Source organism: Copadichromis virginalis, linkage group LG16, assembly GCF_057382275.1.
Source record: "Copadichromis virginalis isolate Kocher_CV1m ecotype Utaka linkage group LG16, C_Virginalis_male_GT1.1, whole genome shotgun sequence".
Taxonomy (NCBI): domain Eukaryota; kingdom Metazoa; phylum Chordata; class Actinopteri; order Cichliformes; family Cichlidae; genus Copadichromis; species Copadichromis virginalis.
The window spans coordinates 16,111,013-16,129,640 of record NC_140633.1 but is presented as its reverse complement, the minus strand read 5'-3'; the positions used below and the strand labels follow the sequence as shown (position 1 = coordinate 16,129,640).

Genomic DNA, 18,628 nt, shown 5'->3' with positions numbered 1-18,628 from the left:
AAAATAAGGAGAAAAAGTGAGTGGTGTTGTAGATGTGAGTATGAAACAAGTACTTAATGTACAATGTAGCGCTGGTTATAATATGCATGTGACTTTTAATGAAATGTTTACAATTATATACTTTTGCTCTTGATGCTACTTATTTTCTTTAACATTACTCATAATATGTGATTTACTTTTGCAGTGTTGTGTTTCTTATGCATCCTATTTTCCAGGATTTTTTAATCAATCCAATAATTTGGACTAAAGTGGATTTGTAAACACTTTAAAAGGTTGGGGTGCCGCATAAATATGAACCCATATTTTATTCATAATAGAACAGAGAAAACATAACAAATGTTTAAACTGATCTCATTTGGAGTTTGATAGATGAGGGCAATGAAAGGCTTTAAAAGTAAGCACTACTAAAAGGAAACAGCTGGAGAAACATTTACAGCTAATTTGGCTAATTGGCAACAGAAATAAAAAGAGCATGTTAGAGAAGCAGAGGTTCTCTGAAGTAAACACAAACAATTTCAGAATCATGCTCCTCGGTCTAAAATTGTAAGGACTTTGGAAAAACTGGCATGAGCTCAGGAACACTTGCAGAAATCACTGTCTGTGAACACAGTTCACTGCGCCAAATACAGGTCAAAGAAGCCATACGTGAAAAAATGATCCTGAAACAACACCATCGTCTCTGGGCCAAAGCTCCTTTCAAACGGACCGAGGCAAAGTGCAAACTGTTCTGCGGTCAGAGAAATCCAAATCTGAAATTCTTTTTGGAAAGCTCAGATGTCACGTCCTCCGGGCAAAATATAAGAGGCACCACCCAGCTTGTTATCAGCACTCAGTTCAAAAGACTGAATCTCTGATGGTATGTGGTATTGGTGCCTATGGATCTGACTGCTTGCACATCTGGAAAGGCAACATCAAGGTGAAATACAAAGCAACAAAACCTGTAGCTTTTTCAAAAAACAAAGAATATCTCAGCAAGACCATGCTAAACTGAATACTGCATCTATCAAAACAACATGACTTCATAGTAGACGAGTCCAGGTGCTGAATTGACTTTCCTGCAGTGCAGACCTTTCAAATGAAAACATTTGGCTCATCGTGAATGAACAATCAGACAAAGAAGGCTCTGGACTATGGAGCAACTAGACTCTTATATCAGAGAAGAACAGGGCAACACTCCTCTCCCAAAACTCCAGCAGCTGCTCTCTTCAACTGATGCTAAAAGAGGCGCTGCAGCACAGTGGTAAACTTGGAACATGCAGCTGCCATCAAATTCAAAATAAGCTTTTTTTTTCCTGAAAATGCTACATTTAATTGTCTTCTGTGTTGAATAAAAAAATGATTTATGAAATCTGCAAGTCTTTGCATTCTGCTCTTATTTACATTTTACACAAAAGTTTCAACTTTTACGGAATTAAAATTTTACTGTGCGTTCTGTCGTGTAATAAAATTCAGTGGTAAGTGGCTTAACAAACAGGAAATAATGGTCAGGTACAAGGACTGAACTGAAAATGAATGAAAAAGCAGCCAATGTCCAAAGACAATCTTTGAAAGCCTCTCAGAAAGCCTGGAGAACTATTGGCACCAACATATATATAATATACCACTCTAAAAGTCTGGCTTCTTGGAAATAAAATACAAAGAAATGAAGGTTAGAAGACTTTTGCACATTATTGTAAATATCCAAAGAAACACATAAGATGCGACCCGGTTGTAGTCAAAACCTTTATTTCAGTTTTTAACAATTAAAAATGACTTGGTGCTCTTGGACAGAGCTGTGCATCAAATTAACAGGACCATTTTTTAGTAAACAACAGCATTAAGGCGTTTACAGCATGAATCGGTTCATCCTGAAACTGTTTTAAGCACATATTCCCTTCATTTGCTATTTCCAATACAGTGCTGCCCTGATGATTTCAAGCAGGCCTTCTGTGTATAATTTACATCATATTTTGTATAGAAGTCAAAATTCAGCGTGCCGTAAAGTATATGTGGAAAGAGGAAGCTAACTGCCTGAAGTACACTTGGAGGTATTCACTGCTAACAGTTATTCTAGAGGTAAAGTAGATTTATGAAAAATAATTATTATTCAGTGCTAAAAATCGACATCTTTATTCAAAAATAAATATACATTTAAGTTTTCTTGGAAAACTGGTCACCAGTTTATTAAATCCTGCCTCAGCTGGAACAGCAGATTAGCTTGTTCTGTTGTACTGCAGAAATTCAAGCACGACTCTGCAGCAGCTGCACTGTCATGTGAGAGCAAACTCGAGCACACAAAACAGCGTCACTACAGCTATTAGCAGCATGTGAGTAACGGGTTATACACACACACGAAAATGCTTTATTAATATTCTAAAAAATAATACTATTACGATCTAGGTACTAACATGCCCCTTTAGATTCGAAGTGCTTAAAATGTTCAGCATCTACATCCATCCATCCTCCATCTACATCTTTAAATGCTCAGCAGGTTCCCTCAGAAAACTTGTATACGAGGTCTGTTTTTGAAGATTCGGCGTCAGTAGGTGCATGGAAGAGACGACAGGGTCTCCAGAGGGCTGTGATAGGAAGCAAGTTCAACATATCAAGGCTCTGTTTCAGTTAGCTAGCTTAAAAACCATAGCTTTCTGCTATCCTATTAATGTTGCTTCATAGTCCATGACCACACTGAACCACAGTTACCCATAATTCAGCACCTGAAAGCTGTCTATCAAATTAATTCAAACAGGTTTTGGTTTCTCTATTGCAACACAAAGTTCACCTACACACTGGATGGACAGTTGGTACCAAATTATGTTTGAAAAACAGACTGACTGCTTGAAAACAATGTGTCAGGGTCTATTTACTCGACTGTCAATCACAGTTAATCATTGTGCCTAGTTTGTTCCTCCTCATCCTCACTCTGAAGAAGACAATAAGCAGGAAAATGTCTCTTTAAAGCATGTGGCGACTTCACACATGCCTCATCTTTACAGAGTGTGTGTGGCACATGATGTTGTTTGATAACAAGCCAATTCACTCCCACTTTAGACATGTCAAACATTTAGCTGCCTTTTCTCAAGAAGGAACTGTGAACTTGGACACAACTGTAAGCTGCTGGAAAAGCTTAACCAGCAGCAAGAACTCACAGCAGCACCGTGTGAGAAGAAGACCATATGTAACCTGCATGTGCAAACGGCCATGCTGCCTTAATTTACAGGTGCAATTATTCTGCTGGCAAAAAAAGCAAACAGTAAAATTCAACACGCCATGGATGACTGCCCCACTGCCTGTCCAGTCCTCATATGTTTGGGATCATTCACTTGGTTGGTGTCTGCTGCTGCCCCATCAGAGTCCTTTACAGAGGCGATTGTGGGTGGGATTAGGCTGTCCAGTTCCTGCCTGTGACCCGTTTCCAGAAGCCACTCATGAAACTTCATTTCCACCAATTCCTGGAACTGTTGCTTCTGCTCCCTGGAAAGACAGAGAACGTAAAAGAAAGTTGCATTTAAACGGCATACCGGTAATATTGAAAATAACAGAGCTTAACAAAAAAAGTCTTTCTGAAATGAAGGAGAGAAAATTCTTAGCATCATTCACCTTATTTCCTACATTTATGCTCCAGCAACAATATGCGTATGTTTAATTTTCTGTTTCTTAACCTGGTACTTTAATAGCTCGTATATAGTAGTAGCAATGTCAATGTTGTCAATGGAGACAGTGTACAGAGTATGTGATCAATGGGTCTGTGGGCCACTCTTACTTGTGGTCATGTGGGCCTGCCAACCAGCCGCAGACAAGAGCGAAGTTCTAACATACAAAGAGCTGAAGTGAAACTGAGCATTAAAACCAATGAAGCGTCCACTATAGCCACCATCTGTGCTCTTCTTCTTTTTAATAAAGGTCTTCTAATTTTCACTCCTCCATAGTCCTCTACCTGCCTGCATGCTCAGCACTCCAGATGATTGGATATCATATTCCTGTTTTGGAGTTAAAACAAAGACTAGCCTCTGTAGGAGGCATTAGTTTGTCTATATAAATTTGTAGCAGTTTTTCAAGCTGAAAACTTTCTGATTTTTCAGATTTTCTTGTGAGCACAAATTGTAACCCAGTTCAGAAAGAGTGGATCACAATCTAATGCTTCCAAACATGAATCCTCACATGAACCTCACAGCACCTTCAGTGTTGTACATCATAGTTAGAGTCATAGTATCCAATCACAACATTCAAAGCAGAATGAAGACTTTCCAATAAGACTATCTTTGAAACGACTGTTTAACTAACGTTCCTCCATTGGTCTCTGACCAGTACATGGATACTATATAAAATCGAATGTTTTGAAACAAGTCCAAAACTCTTGCCTTGTCTCTTGTCTGACAGACAATTTAGATATCACATCACTGACCAATCGAGTGGTGCCACTGCCAAAACTTTTGGTATGCAGATATACAATCGTGTTCCTGCCAGTTTAACATTAAATACGTGTATTTCCTTTAAAAGATGAACATCTATTTATGAATGTAAAGAGCCAGTGGAGAACTGCCTCGTGCAACCCGTCTGACATCAGTGTGCTCACTGAACTGCATATCTCTCACACATAGCAGTTAACTGACATTCATATTGAGTTTTTGGAATCCCTTTGCTGTTACAATTTTCCACTGATTAAAAGGCACGCTACATAATGAAACACTAAAACTTACTTGAACACATGTATAGGTGGCTGAACCACTGCTTAATAAAGGTTTGGGGGTCAATTTCTCACTCACTTGCTCAGCCGGGCCTCTATCACAGTCTTCTGCCAGTTCTGTATTCTCCTCTTCTTTTCGTCCAGAGCTGCCTGGTATGAAGGAGGCAGACCACCGGGCACCTCACATGTGTCTCCCTCCATCTGAAAAGGCACGACCAGCGTGTGGAACTCTGATGGTGGCAGCAAGCGGTAGCAGGAGGGGTCTGGGCTGGACAACGTATTGAGTGAGTGGCTGGCAAGGCCCTCGGTCACCAGAAGTAAGGGCTGATCCCAGAGATTAGGGACAACCGCCAGCCCTACGCTGGCCATGTGATCCTCCAAGGAAGGGTAGAAAGTGTGGAAAGGACCCAGAGTAATGTCCGTGTTTCCCGGCAGTAGCAACGGGCGTGTGGGCGTAAGGGCATGGATGGTGCAACGTGAGGAAGTTCCAATAACAATTCGGCCGGCCATGCACACCACCCACACATTCTGGCAGCTGTGGATGTGGACGCTGGTCTCAACGGGACCCAGAACCACAGTGCTGTCACGGCATTTGTCCACACTGACTGATCTAAAGGAACAAATTCCACAACAGAAAGAACATAAACTGTACAGATACAGCCACTGAAAACTGCCGCTTTCAGCCAGAGATCAGCCAACTGACAGTCAGCCTAGGAACGGGAATCGAGAACCAGTTCTTGTAGAATATCGGTTCCCAGTAGGGCAATTCCTTCTAATCATTAGTCTGCCTGCCTATCAATTCCACGTATGGTGCTTGCACTCTTGGCCTGTATGCTAAAGATAACCCAACTTCTATTACTAGAAGGCAACCTTACCTGAGAGGTGAGAGAAGGTATATGAAGGCATCAGCACATCTATGGATTTTAATGTTGGCACCAGTCAGCTTGTCTGAAGTTTTAGCCAGGGTCTGTTTTAAGACTTGGGACATCAGCACCATTTTACTACCAGGTGGTGCCATGTGGGTGTTCCTGGCTATCTTGGCTCTCTTCATGGCCCCTTCCACTAGAACACACAAACACACATGGGCGGTCAAAAAAAGGCACAAAGTGAAGACCGTGAGGAAGGACTAATGCCAGATGATTTTACTAAACCTTGCTGAGCCCAAGCGAGCTTCTTGCCCGAATGGAGACAGGCAGTTATTCCAAAGGGATTCAGAGTGAGGCTGCGCTGGAGGCAGGAGAGGAGATTGTGCAGAGGGAAGGAACGGGTGAGCGAGGAGTAGCCAGCTTGTGTTTCGAGGGGACCTTTGGTCAGCAGCCGGTGAATGGGCTGAACAGCTTTTCCTTGGCAAACTGAGCCCTCCAGAAGCAGACCCAAGCTCCGCACAGCGTCCAGGGATACCTGATAGAACATAACTGAGAAATCAGTTACAGTATGGACTTGTTTTTATAATAGTATAGATTAATACAAGAGAAATTCTCTAATCAAAAATTTTAACATAATGAGTTTACTTTAACAGCTACAATTTGCTGTTAATGTTTTATTTACACTAGTGAAAGAAAAAATGTACAGCCATAAATCTAACTCATCTATCAATTAAGATGGAAAGTCAGAAACGCCAGACTGACCACCTCTGTAAATGCAGAGGTTCTGACAGTTTTCTGCTCTGGGGCATTCAGGTGTGTGTTATTACAATGTGAAGGAGGAACAACACCAGCACTGATCTTAGAGAAGCACTTGTTGCTGTCTATGAAGTCGGGAAGGGGGTTAGGCTATTTATTATCATTCTGCAGAAAGATGTTAAATGTTAAAGTTGGTAACAATACAGTTAGAAAAAGAATGGGAGGACTGTTAGGAAAAAGCCTCGTCTCTGCAAAAAACACTTTACAGTCACTGAGTCAACATCAGCTCCTCTGTATACCAAAGTATTCTAGAGTCAAACGGCAGCAAACAGCTGGATGGCTGAAAAGGAAAAGAATCAAAGTGGGGTTTTTAAATCCAGACCTTAACCTGACTGAAATGCTATTGGAGGACCTTACGAGAACTTTTGTGAATTAATGTAAACCTCAATAACCTGAAGCAACGTTGTACAGCTCCACAGTTTATCATCTACCCGAAACAAACTATTTTAGGTCTTCTCCCTTCCAGCCAACTTTCTTCTAATTGGCTGCCCTTCATGCACAGTGGGTTTGAGCAGAAGGTGGGTAGCGCTCGATGCTCACAGTGAGTGGTATGCCTGTTGCAGAATTTTATCTTCTGCATTAACTGAACTGTTCTGAAATCTTATGCTGTAATGCATGCAGTAACCTGATGTGAAACTACACAGACATGTTCACATCACATTGACGCAGCCAGCAATGTCTATGTCTGATGCTTTAGACACTGCCATTTCTTTTTACACATTTACAGCTACTTTCTCTTCTGATACCAGTTTTCAAATTGGCTGCAAAAGAACAGATCAACTCAAAGAAGAACGCCATCGCTAACTAGTGTTTCGGCAAAGAGATGCAGAGCAACATGGGCACACCAGCACAAGCAGAAATGTTGGCAACAACATTTGACTATCATGTAGGCTCTGCACAGATTCAGTGCAGAGGTAGAAATCAAGCTTCAGAATACAACATTAGAGATAATTACTCTCAGAGACAAGATAAAGATGCAAGAGAGGCAACAACTACCTGAAATAGACTGATTAGCTCACAGGGACTGCTTCTACATATATGTCTATAAGAATATATTTAAGAAGATATATTAAATATACTGGTATCTTAAATACTCTGGCTAGCACCAAATATTGTTAAAAATATCTAGATTGTGTCTGTGACCTAACGCAGGATGTGTGCTTGCTCTTCCCAGACCTGGCAGTCTCTTAGGGCCTGTCCAGATTGCGACAGTTGACCAGGCTCCACTAGCAGCTCCAAAATCTCTGCCAGATGGCTTTGCACGAAGGACAGGTGAGCCTGATCATCCCAATTCTGCAGAACCAAAACAGGAACAAAACAGGACTATAAGTGGTTAACTTCATATACACCACCATACAATAATTTGCACCAGATCTAATTAGAACTACACAATACTATAAATCCTGCTGCATTGTTGGTCATTCTGTTTTATGTTTCATGGCAAAGAGAACCTTGTTCTGATAGCTAGTCTTGGACTCTCTGTCTGATGGAGATGGGGAGCGAGTGCGATGGCTGGGCCACTCTTCCCCAATCAGAGAGGTGCGCAGAGACACGCGGTTCAGCTGCTGAATGTAGAGGAAAAGGAGAAACTGCAGAGTGTCCACAGACAACTGGTGCACAAAGGAAAGGGAAAAAAACCACAGGTTACCTATCAATATGCAGCCGCTCTTCCTTCAAATCTGACGGCAAGGTTACAATACTATCAGTCCTTGGAATAAATATTTAAACTTTATTTAACCTTGTTCCTCTGCTGGTCCAGCTCACTTTTAGTAGAACACTGGGAAAGACACTCAGCCCACTCCAGCCTCTCCTCTGGTGTATGACCTATCAGAAGGTCATAGGTCTCAAAGTAGAGCCACGCAAGGTCTTCTGGAAGCTGCAACTTTCCACAGGCGATATGCCTCCACATGGGCCAGCTCAGGATGGGGAAGCAGCCATTCCTTGTTCGCACATAGATAGCCATCTTTCGAAGATAGTGTAGGTTTAGCTTGGAGGACGGTGCCACCTACAACGATAGTAATTCATGCTATTTACAAGATTTACAGCTATTGGCTGATATCATAGTGGAAGTATATTTACCTGTAGGGCACCAAGTAGGAACGGTTCCATGCGTGGCCATATGCTCACACCGTTTGCCTCCATGTCTGAAGAGTTAGAGTACAAAACCATGTGACATACACCGATAATTAATTACTTGAGTATTTGACACCGTATAAGTACAATGCACTTTTAAATCACAATGACAGAGCCATTACTGGATTATGATTATTAGTCACGAACCAGGGAAGGAGCTGGGGAGCACTAGCAGTTAAACTGGTCAAACTGGACAGTTACAATAACATAATGCTTTGTTATTTCGCACAGACTCAACCTCTGTCCACACTGTTTAGTTCACCATGTCACTCATACTCCAGCCACTTTAACTCTGCACACACACAACTGTATATCAATTCAGATACAGCGCAGGATGTTCTGCTTTTACTCATTTTTTTTAAACTCATCGCATTTCATGAACCTTCTCTTTGCTGTTTTTTTTTAGTACAGCAACAACAGACCTAATCTTCAAAAATGACCGTTTAATTACAGGTTGAAAAATATCTTCCTGGCAACCAGGCTGCTCGTGCCATCAACACTAGGCATCTAATTTCAAGTTTGACAAGCTAATCAAAACTAAGCTAACATCAATCCAGTAACACAGTAAATATATGCACAAAACTCACTTGTTTTTGCTGTGGCACAACAAGAAATGAAGCCGAATACCAGGCGCACTGATATTTGCTCATAAAGTTAACTCCAACATAAAAAAGTAGGGCTGGCCAGCTTAGCTTAGCTCCAGTTAGCTAGCTGAGCTAGGACAGCTCTGGATCTTACTGTCAGACTTTGTGTCCTCGTCCTGTTACTGGGATCTTCGGCCTGAATGAGAAAAGGGCCGACAGGTCAAGGACTCATAGGTGGGTATACAGAGGAGGACGAGTGCAGTGGTTCCTGGTTTGTTGTCAGACGCACATCTGCCGTCCTTCCTATTTGGCGCCCTCCTCTCCACTCAGATCTCAGCAGACATCTGTTGCGCGCAGCTCCCGGGGGCGCGCTTCAGCCTGCACTATGAGCATGCATGGTGCCCGGGTTTTTTTATTCACCAAAATGTTCCGTTTTTTATTAGTTGTACTTATACATGTAACAAAAAACAAAAACAAAAGCAAAAAACAAAAACCCCCAAACAAACCCAAAAAACATCGGCGCAAACAGTTATATATGACAAAAAAGGGCTGCTGAGAAAGGTGTGAGCTGTCTCTTTAACGCTGGGCAGAGTCTTTCGGGAGAGGATGATTTGCCGACATCCAGTGGGCGGGCTTTCTCTGACAGGAGGAAGAAGGCTTGTGGCTGACTGACTGGCAGCTGGGATCCGAGCTTTAAAAAGCCGGTTGTTCTTTGCTACCTCCTTGAGAAATCCTGACATCTATGGCTGCTAAAGGGATGAATCTGTGTAACGTGTGCTGCCTGCTTCTTTATGCTACTACGGCGGTGCTTGCCGGGTAAGTGGTGTTCGCTCGGACAGCGGCGAAACAGCATCGCCAGCTGGTACACATGTTTCACTGTGATTGGTCTAGACGTGCTCTCCATGCGTGGAACAGTCTGACACACAGAGCTAACTTGCTAATAAGTGCTTTCGTTGTCTTTTCCCCACTCAGTAAAAAGTGTATCCACCACTTGTAAGGGCCGTGTTTTAAGTGACTACCTAGCTTAGTTAGCTTGGAGCTAGCCATTACGACAGATGAAGCTGCTGCATACTGTCTATGGAAGCCACACTGGCTTACCCCCCCGGAGATTGTAGCTAACTCGGTGTTTTACAATCTAAAAGTAGCATCATTGCCATTTGATAACGGTTTCCCGTTTTTCTTCTACCTCTGTGCCTCCTGTGTCTGCCTCATTTGTGCCATCTTCCTCTCTCCTGTAGGCGAGATTTCTATAAAATCTTGGGGGTGAGCAAGAGTGCATCAATCAGGGACATCAAGAAGGCCTACAGAAAGCTGGCTTTGCAGTTACACCCCGACAGAAACCAAGACGACCCGCAAGCCCAGGACAAGTTCGCAGACTTGGGGGCAGCCTATGAGGTAGATGTGTAGCCATTGTTGTGTTCTTGATGCTAGTGATATCCGAGATGAGCAACAATGAAATTGTTTTTGAGTTAAAAGACTGTTATATTTTCATAGTATCAGCTGTGTTCGGGGACAGTAGCGCAGATTTAATCCTATGTGAGTATAAAAGCGCCCAAGACGCCGATACAACTGTTTTATAAGCCTGAAATTTGGTTGTTGTTGGTAAGATCTCTGCGATTGGACGATTAGACCGTGTGGCTGAATCTGATTGGCTGTCAGGCAGCACAGCTGGTGTATTGAAAATTCAGACGTGGATGAGTGGGAGTGGATTCGGATAAGCGCTGCAGGTGTTTCCGTGTCAAACGTTCACGTTTCTTTTAAAAACGGAAGGATGCCGCAGCGAGTTCACTGATTTGTAACACAAAACTGAAATTGGTTATTAATCGAGTTTCATTAGTCGAGGTGGGTCTATAAATGTATCTCTAAATGAATGACAATATAATAAAAATAATAGAAAATAATTGACAAGATCTACAAATTCTTTTGAGGTTTTTTTTTTTTTTTTTTTTTAAGTTTTTAGTTTTTTTAGTTTTTTTTTTTTTATTGTTGCTATTGAGGTACCTCAGGCACCAAAACAATAACAATCTCAACCATAAAGTTCAGTAGGTATTTGTTTAAAGAAATCTAAAGTGGTGGTACAATATATAACAAATAAAAATATTTCAAAACCAGAGTTTGAAATGGCTTACTAAATGTAGGAACAGCAACATATCCAACATTCTTTGGTAGTCTCTTCAGGTGCTCACCTTGAAGTTGAGAAAAGTTTAACTTGGGACCTCCCCACTTGGATTTTTTGCCTGTTGTTGCTGAATGAGGGAAGAGAGCTCTCTGTCACCTCAGTAAACACCTTCTTCGTTGGTTGAGGAGCTCACTTACTAGTTTCAAGTCCTGTTACAACATAATCTTCATGTTGTAAATTATGCTCACTGTTAGTCAAGAAGATTATTTCCCAGTACAGTCTGATCTGCCTCTCACTTATATCTAGTTTCAAAAAGGTTGACAAAAAGAAATGAGGTTCAGCTTGATGCTTAATGATGCGAGATAATCTTTTATCTATAGTCTGTGGTTGAAACAACGGGAGATAATGACAAACTGATTAGCAGTAGTAACAGCCGTAAAAGTTTTCTATGAATTTCCAAAATCTCATCATCTTCTAAGAATGGAGCCATTGCTGCTTTTCTCAGGTGAAGGCACTTCTACAGCCACAATGTAATTGCTGGCTGTTCCTTCTAATGGGTCAACTGTTTGTATTCTCATATTTGAAAAAGTATATATTTTATACGTAAGCTTTAAGATAGTTTCAGTAGTAACAGTTCACTGACTTTTCATTTCATTCTTTAATGAATCAGTCAATTTCAAAAACTAACACAGCTTTCAAGAGCCCATCGACATTTTTTTTTTTCTTGTGTTCTTTTTTTACATTGAATTATGACACTCACACGTTGTATCAGCGGAGAGAACAAAGACTGCGGCATGTGGCCATTGTGTGATTGACAGGTTGTCTGTTTGTAGGTCCTCTCAGATGAGGAGAAAAGGAAACAATATGACATGTATGGAGAGGACGGGCTCAAAGAGGGTCACCACAGCTCTCACAACGATATCTTCTCCAGGTTGGTTTCATGAGCTCAGCTGGATTTTATGCCAGGTTCAGCTAAATGCATGTATAATGTCCACTCATGCTACTGTTCCTCCCTCTGTAGCTTCTTTGGTGACTTTGGGTTCATGTTTGGTGGCAACCGACAGCAGCAGGACAGGAATATTCCCAGAGGAAATGACATAGTACTGGACCTGGAGGTTACACTGGAAGAAGTTTACTCTGGGAACTTTGTGGAGGTGTGGAGAAACTCCTGGTTTCCAAACGAACAGTCTTTACCGTCCTTTATTCACATTTCAAGTTTGTTCCACAAATAGGAGCTAGCTATAGTGTCACTTCATTCAGTCATCAAACTGCAAGGCTTACCGATGAATCGTCTAATTTACTACCTGTAGATTTTCATGTTATCAACACTTATTTTTCCCGCTGTATGCAGGTTGTACGTAACAAGCCTGTAGCTAAAGAAGCTCCTGGTAAAAGGAAGTGTAATTGCAGACAGGAAATGAGGACGACCCAGCTTGGACCTGGACGTTTCCAGATGACTCAGGAAATGGTGTGCGATGAGTGTCCCAATGTGAAGTAAGTCAGCTCCTGTTGTCATCATTAAATGGGGCCTATTATGCTTTTCCTTATTTTCTATGCTACATGGCTGTGACATCATAGAAAATGTCCCTAATGTGGTCATCTCAGGCACACAGCTCTGGTGCAGAAGCCCCACCCACCTGCTGTTTGTGAGGCATTATGAGGAATATGTTGAACTCTCAATCAAACAAAGCAACTCTGCTGCACCAGTAAAACAAATGGACTGATATTGAGCAACACAAGTCCACAGTACAGATGTTACTACTCAATTTTATAAATGATAACCCCATTTTGGACACCAATGAAAAAGTTTGGACTTGGCCACCGATTGTACAGCTACAGGGTTTGAATCTGCGATGCTTCCATTTTAATTTTTGATAACTGCTTCAGGTTGTATGTTGGTCTAGCTCTCTCAGAATGACATTGATCTGTTGCTGCAGATGTCAGGTGTGTTTATTACATGTATCAAAGTCAGTACTGATTTTTAGATCATGTATTGCTTCTCGTTTCAATCACTTCTGATTCTTATTTCCTGATGTGCGAAGTTTCTGGCAGAGTTGATCTTCTTTCTCCATCAGGGTGTGTTTTAGTTGCCAAGACCTTATGATTGGATTTGAAATGAACCCGAGAATACAGATCCAGATCTCAAGATAGACGATCAAGCTACATTATTACACTGTTACCAACAAAACCTGTTAATGTGATGTAAACAAATATGCCACCCACCCATCCATTTTCTTCCATGTATCCGTGACTGGGTTGTGGGGGCAGGAGTCTAGGCAGAGAACCCTGGACCTTCCTCTCCCTAGCCAACTGCTCCTGCTTATCCAGGGGAGCTTCAGCATGTCCTCCTCCCCATGGGCATGCCCAAACCACCTCAACTTGCACCTTTCGATGTGGAGGTGTAGCAGCTCTGCTCTTAGCCCCTCTTCAATTATTGGCTTTCTCACACTCTAAGGCAGTGGTTCCCAACCTTTTTTGCGCCACGGACCGGCCTTTAAGGTGTCGCGGATAAATACAACAAAATAAAACCAGTACCAAAAAAAAAGATTTATTCATAACACACGGGAAGAGACCCAGGGACACCGAATTAACGATAAAAAATGATAAAAAAAATAATGCTAAAAACTGTGAATTTCACACCCGAGCCTCTACTCTCGCGGTCTAGTACCAAACGACTCACAGCGGTTCCCAGCGGTTGGGGACCGCTGCTCTAAGGGACAGGCCAGATGATCTTTGGAAAGCTCATTTCTGCCACTTGTGTCTTGTTCTTTCAATCACTGCTAAGTTTATGACCATAGGCGAGGGTAGGCACGTAGATCAACTAGTAAACTGAGATCTTTGCTTTTACACTCGGCTCTCCCTTCACCATGATGGACTGGTACAGCGTCCACATGACTGCATTCCACTAGAACAAGTTCTGAGTCACAAAGTTCAACAGCAGACTGAAAGAAATGGGGGGGGGGGGGATGCTTATGGGATATTTTGAAAAACACATCAGGAATCCTAGATTTCAGCTTAACGTACTTAATAAATTGACCAATAAATTGTATTAACAAATACATCCTCTGATGTTATCTTATCTGCAGGCTGGTGAATGAAGAGAGGACCTTAGAGGTAGAGATCGAGCAAGGAGTGAGAGATGAGATGGAGTACCCTTTTATTGGAGAAGGTAACTGCTTTGTAAATCTTAATTTGTTAGCTTTTTGTCACTCCCTGTTTCTAACATTTTACTCTGACCACAGGGGAACCTCACATCGATGGAGAGCCTGGAGACCTTCGATTTCGCATCAAAGTGTTGAAGTATGAACAGATTTCTGTGTGTGAGAGAGAGAGAGAGGCGTGCACCAATTAGAATATAAGTATAGTGACAGACAAGTGATGTGGGGATGTTTCTACTTTATAGACATCCTGTGTTTGAGCGCAGAGGAGATGATCTCTACACTAATGTCACCATCTCTCTGGTGGAGGCACTGGTTGGCTTTGAGATGGATATAGTACATTTGGATGGACACAAGGTTCTGTATATGCTTCTTGTTTTGAAAGATTAGATTATTTGGGGAAAAATAAAAACATGTATAAGATTGATAGTAAATGTTTGTCTGTCTTTGCCTGGCAGGTCCACATAGTGAGGGATAAGATCACAAAGCCCGGTGCTCGAATGTGGAAGAAAGGAGAGGGACTGCCCAACTTTGACAACGTCAACATTCGAGGTTCCCTCATCATCACCTTCGATGTAGACTTTCCTCAGACACAGCTCGACGACCAGCAGAGAGAAGGTCAGAGTGTGGCAGTGTTAAAGGGTGGTCTGGGAGAAGTTAAGGACACGTCATATCTTAAGGGGACCTACTGTATTCTGCTCATTTAGTCGTCCTTATTTATCTTACAAGGCTTTCCTGCTTCTCTTTTAAATGAGGCATGTTAGCTCTTTCAAGTTCTTCTGATTGGCTGCCCCTCCTAAGCAAAAGATTTGAAGAGCAGGTGACTGAATGTCTGAGTTGACCAAACTTGGGCCGTGTCAACCATAAGAACACTACGTACATAACAGAAAATAAGGATTGGTCCCCTGTCAGTGATTCAAATTTACAAAGAGAGATGCCAAAAACAAATAGTTGAATTTAGAGTTTATAAATTAAAGTTATACCTTTTTTTATTTTTTAAAGTTTGTCTTCAGAAAAGGTTTATATGCCAAGTAGTTATTCTATATGCATTTTAATTTAATTGAATGGGACAGAAGAACAGTCTTTGTTACATGTTCTCATTTCTGAACAGGATCAATGATGTTGTAGTTCGATCTGCTCGCGGGGAAAGGTTTTTAACAGCAGCTGTCACCGTGTCGTTGCAGGTATTCGGAATCTTCTGAAACAGGGATCTGTACAGAAGGTTTACAACGGACTACAAGGATACTAACGCACCGAGCAACAGCGCCTGAACTGATTCACATACCACCCAAACACACACACACACACACAGACACACTTGTTCAGTCAGCAGGAGCGTGATCTGTAATCCTAGCCAGGGTGTATTTATTATTTTTCAGATTTGTCTCAGGATGGCTTGAATCCAATTTGTTTTTACTTTTTAAATGTTCTACATCTTCTCAGCAGTAGCACAACAGCAGATGTTTTATGTGAGGTGTAAAAATGGACACTCTGAACCTTTTCATTCCCTGCATTACCCTGTAACAGTAGGTCTTTTTGTCCATATTTGTATGTCAAGTTTACTTCTTTGTATCTGAAAGCACCTACACATGTGTCAACCGCTGCTCCTTTGTGGAGAGGACACCGTTACAGCCCTCTGCGTCTGCTGAAGGATGAGCTACTGACAAACTGGATATCTGAAGAATGTTCAACCTGTGCAAGAGCAGAAGTTTCTCCATTTCTGGTCTTTTTGTTTTAGATGAGTTTTATGAATGTAACAGCATCACTTGTTGAGTGATGGAACTGTTGTTGCTCTGGCCTGACTCCTGTTCAATAATACTCTGTCAATAGGAAAGAACAAATCCAAACCTGTTTGTTGTGTTTGAGTTTTCCTAACTTATGTTGGCGCGTTTCTGTTTGACATGATGTGACTGAAGAACTGTCAGCATTGCACAGCCCCACGTTCACTGTGACAGGAGTTGACCTCTTAAGTTAAACAGTGAAGGCAGTTTGCTCCAGCGTGTGTTTTCCACACCTCTGACACTCTATAGCTCAAAGGGACTTCACTCTATGAAGTAACAGCGTCCCTGTTGACTATAATGGGCTTTTCTGATTTACCTTGACTCTTAAGCCTGATGCTGCCTCCCACTTCTGAGTGTCGTGGCCTTAAATGTAAATTATTTGGCAGTTTTTACATTTCCTAGGGGATATTGTACTTTTGATTGACAATATAAATAAAGATTTCTACAAATTCTGTTGGCATGTTGTACCCCAGATTCACCAGTAGATGATGTCAGAGTCAAGTAAATAACAAGCTTAGAAAGCCTAAAAGTTAAAGCTCTAAAGTTACAAGGAAGGAGGAAAAACTAAAAGGTTTTTGTTTTTTTTCCACACACAAGAATTGGATGTATTGGATGTACTGATGTGTAGAAATGGTTGCATCTTTGGGTGCTTTGGGAGAATTTGGTGCTGACATGAATTTACATATGGGGGTAAGTTGCATTACAGGGCAATGGGTTTGTAAAAATAATCAGTTTGTATTGTGGTCGTAATTCTGAGATCTTGGTGAGATAATCGCATAAATTTGGGAAATCACAATTGATAATAAAACATGTTAAAATACAAGTCTTGATATGTAGAATTGATAATGAGATTTTAAAGTCTAGAGTCAAACGAAAGTAATAATGTTAACACCTTCATAAAAAAGACCTGTGTCTAATAGACACATAAATCAACCTGTTCACTTGTTATAAGGCTGTGGTTCAAGTTTTTAACAGGACATTGCTGTCAAGTTCCACTGTGATGGTGACAAATACAGCATCGTTTTTCATCTACTATTCTGAAGTATTTATCGTATTCAAAAAGTAGTTTTCTCAGCATAAAACTATGCATGCACTGGAAGTCTGCTGTGGCAGACGGTTCCTCGATGAGGAAACTGGCGGGTTGGTTAGTCGCTACTTTGGACAAATGGACTAAACCCTGATCAAACACTCAATTCTTTTTTTAGATTGGTTTTCATCTGATTAGGAAGATTCATACTGCAGTAGGATAATACATCCATCAATTCTCTTCTGCCTATCCAATCCAGCTTGGAGTGGGAGGTGGGGCACACCCTGGACAGGTTAGGATAATACAGCCATGTGAAAAAGAAAGTTTTAAAAATGCACCCGTGACTCGAAATGTTGTAGAAGCACCTTCAGGAATAATAACTGCAGTTCTTTTCTGAATGACTTTATCGCTGTGGAGGAATTTTCTTTACAGCGTTGCTTCAGTTGAGATTTGCAGACATTCATTTATGAAAGCTCTCTTAAGGTCCCAGCATAGCATTTCAGTCGGGTTCAACAGCTTCTTTTCTTTTTCAGCCACCTTATTGTAGATGTGCTGCTGTACTTGGGATCACTGTCTTGTTGTATGACCCAATTTGAGGAAAGTTGGCCTCAGATTTGATCTACAATACTTTGGTACACAGAGAAGTGAATTTGGTGCGATGTCCACTTCTAGGAAGATTATGTTAACACACACCTGAATGCTTCAAACTGGCAAACCGCCAAAAGTTCACCTTTTATAGGTGCTGACACACAGGACTTCTTGGAGTCCCGTAAAAAGTTTCTTTTCCACACGACTGTCTAAATGCACTCTGTTAAATTACAGTGAAATACCACCAGACTGATTTACTAACATTAAACAGTTTTTTTTTCATAGCATTTTTGATTGTTTAGTACAGTTTTTTTTAGTATTCTTACTGCAATTGCCACAAACAATTTATTGCTGTAAGACACAACAGCATGCATGTAGCCTAAATTCACCGTCTTCATTTAGTCATTAGACAACTTAAGTTACTGGAACGGTGCTGTATTCAATGATAATAAGCAGCCCGACGATGAATGCTGCTTTAGCTAAACGTTAACACTCAGTCTAACATACACTGAAACACTGCAGCCCACAATCAGCAGCAGAACTAGAGATAACTATTTTACTAACTATACCAGCACGACTAAGTTAAGGATTTAAAGTCAAAGGGTTTGTTTTTTTTGCTGAAGAGAAACTACTGTATGATACTGTAAAATTACACAGTAGCTTCTTGGTAATATTTACATTAATCATGAGAATTTGAAGCAGTCACATGTATTCATAAAAGGCAGGAAATAACTGTATAGGTTTCCTGTATTTGTACAGCAGTTTGTTTTAGTGTAGTGAAGAACTTTTCATTATAAAGGCAACGTTTGAGTCACTCTAGCATTGGAAGCATGAAGGTCCCCACATCTGTACAGATGTGCATGTATGTGTGGTCCATGTGACATATTCTC

The 18,628-nt window shown here is 41.2% G+C and overlaps 2 protein-coding genes across 3 annotated transcripts; one reads left to right on the top strand and one right to left on the bottom strand.

The window, feature by feature from the left end:
* Window positions 1–968: 968 nt before the first annotated feature.
* tbccd1 (TBCC domain containing 1) lies at window positions 969–10,309 on the bottom strand. 2 transcript variants are annotated; one of them, XM_085435572.1, is made up of 10 exons: window positions 10,252–10,309; window positions 9,220–9,448; window positions 8,428–8,492; window positions 8,087–8,353; window positions 7,800–7,958; window positions 7,525–7,641; window positions 5,818–6,067; window positions 5,542–5,728; window positions 4,746–5,276; window positions 970–3,453 (listed from the first exon to the last, which is right to left on the bottom strand). In XM_085435572.1, the coding sequence occupies exons 3-10, from the start codon at window positions 8,488–8,490 to the stop codon at window positions 3,240–3,242; spliced, it is 1,788 nt and encodes a 595-aa protein (XP_085291698.1). In that variant the 5' UTR covers window positions 8,491–8,492; window positions 9,220–9,448; window positions 10,252–10,309; the 3' UTR covers window positions 970–3,239. The 2 variants fall into 2 exon arrangements, with proteins under 2 accessions (XP_085291699.1, XP_085291698.1); XM_085435573.1 differs by lacking the exons at window positions 9,220–9,448; window positions 10,252–10,309 and adding an exon at window positions 9,069–9,193 and having other exon boundaries at window positions 969–3,453.
* Window positions 9,660–16,575, top strand: dnajb11 (DnaJ heat shock protein family (Hsp40) member B11). Its single transcript, XM_085435575.1, has 10 exons — window positions 9,660–9,881; window positions 10,304–10,460; window positions 12,018–12,115; window positions 12,206–12,338; window positions 12,536–12,678; window positions 14,271–14,353; window positions 14,427–14,484; window positions 14,588–14,699; window positions 14,801–14,960; window positions 15,527–16,575. Exons 1-10 carry the CDS (start codon window positions 9,808–9,810, stop codon window positions 15,589–15,591), a joined length of 1,083 nt encoding a protein of 360 aa, XP_085291701.1. The 5' UTR covers window positions 9,660–9,807; the 3' UTR covers window positions 15,592–16,575.
* Window positions 16,576–18,628: the final 2,053 nt, after the last annotated feature.

What these genes read in the sequence shown, in the direction of transcription:
- tbccd1 (XM_085435572.1), bottom strand. Translation starts at nt 8,490, where the DNA reads ATGGAGGCAAACGGTGTGAGCATATGGCCACGCATGGAACCGTTCCTA. An exon ending in TCCTACTTGGTGCCCTACAG is followed by an intron (nt 8,354 to 8,427) that starts GTAAATATACTT and finishes CTATCGTTGTAG; the next exon opens with GTGGCACCGTCCTCCAAGCT. An exon ending in ATAGAGGCCCGGCTGAGCAA is followed by an intron (nt 3,454 to 4,745) that starts GTGAGTGAGAAA and finishes CTGTCTTTCCAG; the next exon opens with GGAGCAGAAGCAACAGTTCC.
- dnajb11 (XM_085435575.1), top strand. Translation starts at nt 9,808, where the DNA reads ATGGCTGCTAAAGGGATGAATCTGTGTAACGTGTGCTGCCTGCTTCTT. An exon ending in TTTCGCATCAAAGTGTTGAA is followed by an intron (nt 14,485 to 14,587) that starts GTATGAACAGAT and finishes TCTACTTTATAG; the next exon opens with ACATCCTGTGTTTGAGCGCA. An exon ending in TACATTTGGATGGACACAAG is followed by an intron (nt 14,700 to 14,800) that starts GTTCTGTATATG and finishes TTTGCCTGGCAG; the next exon opens with GTCCACATAGTGAGGGATAA.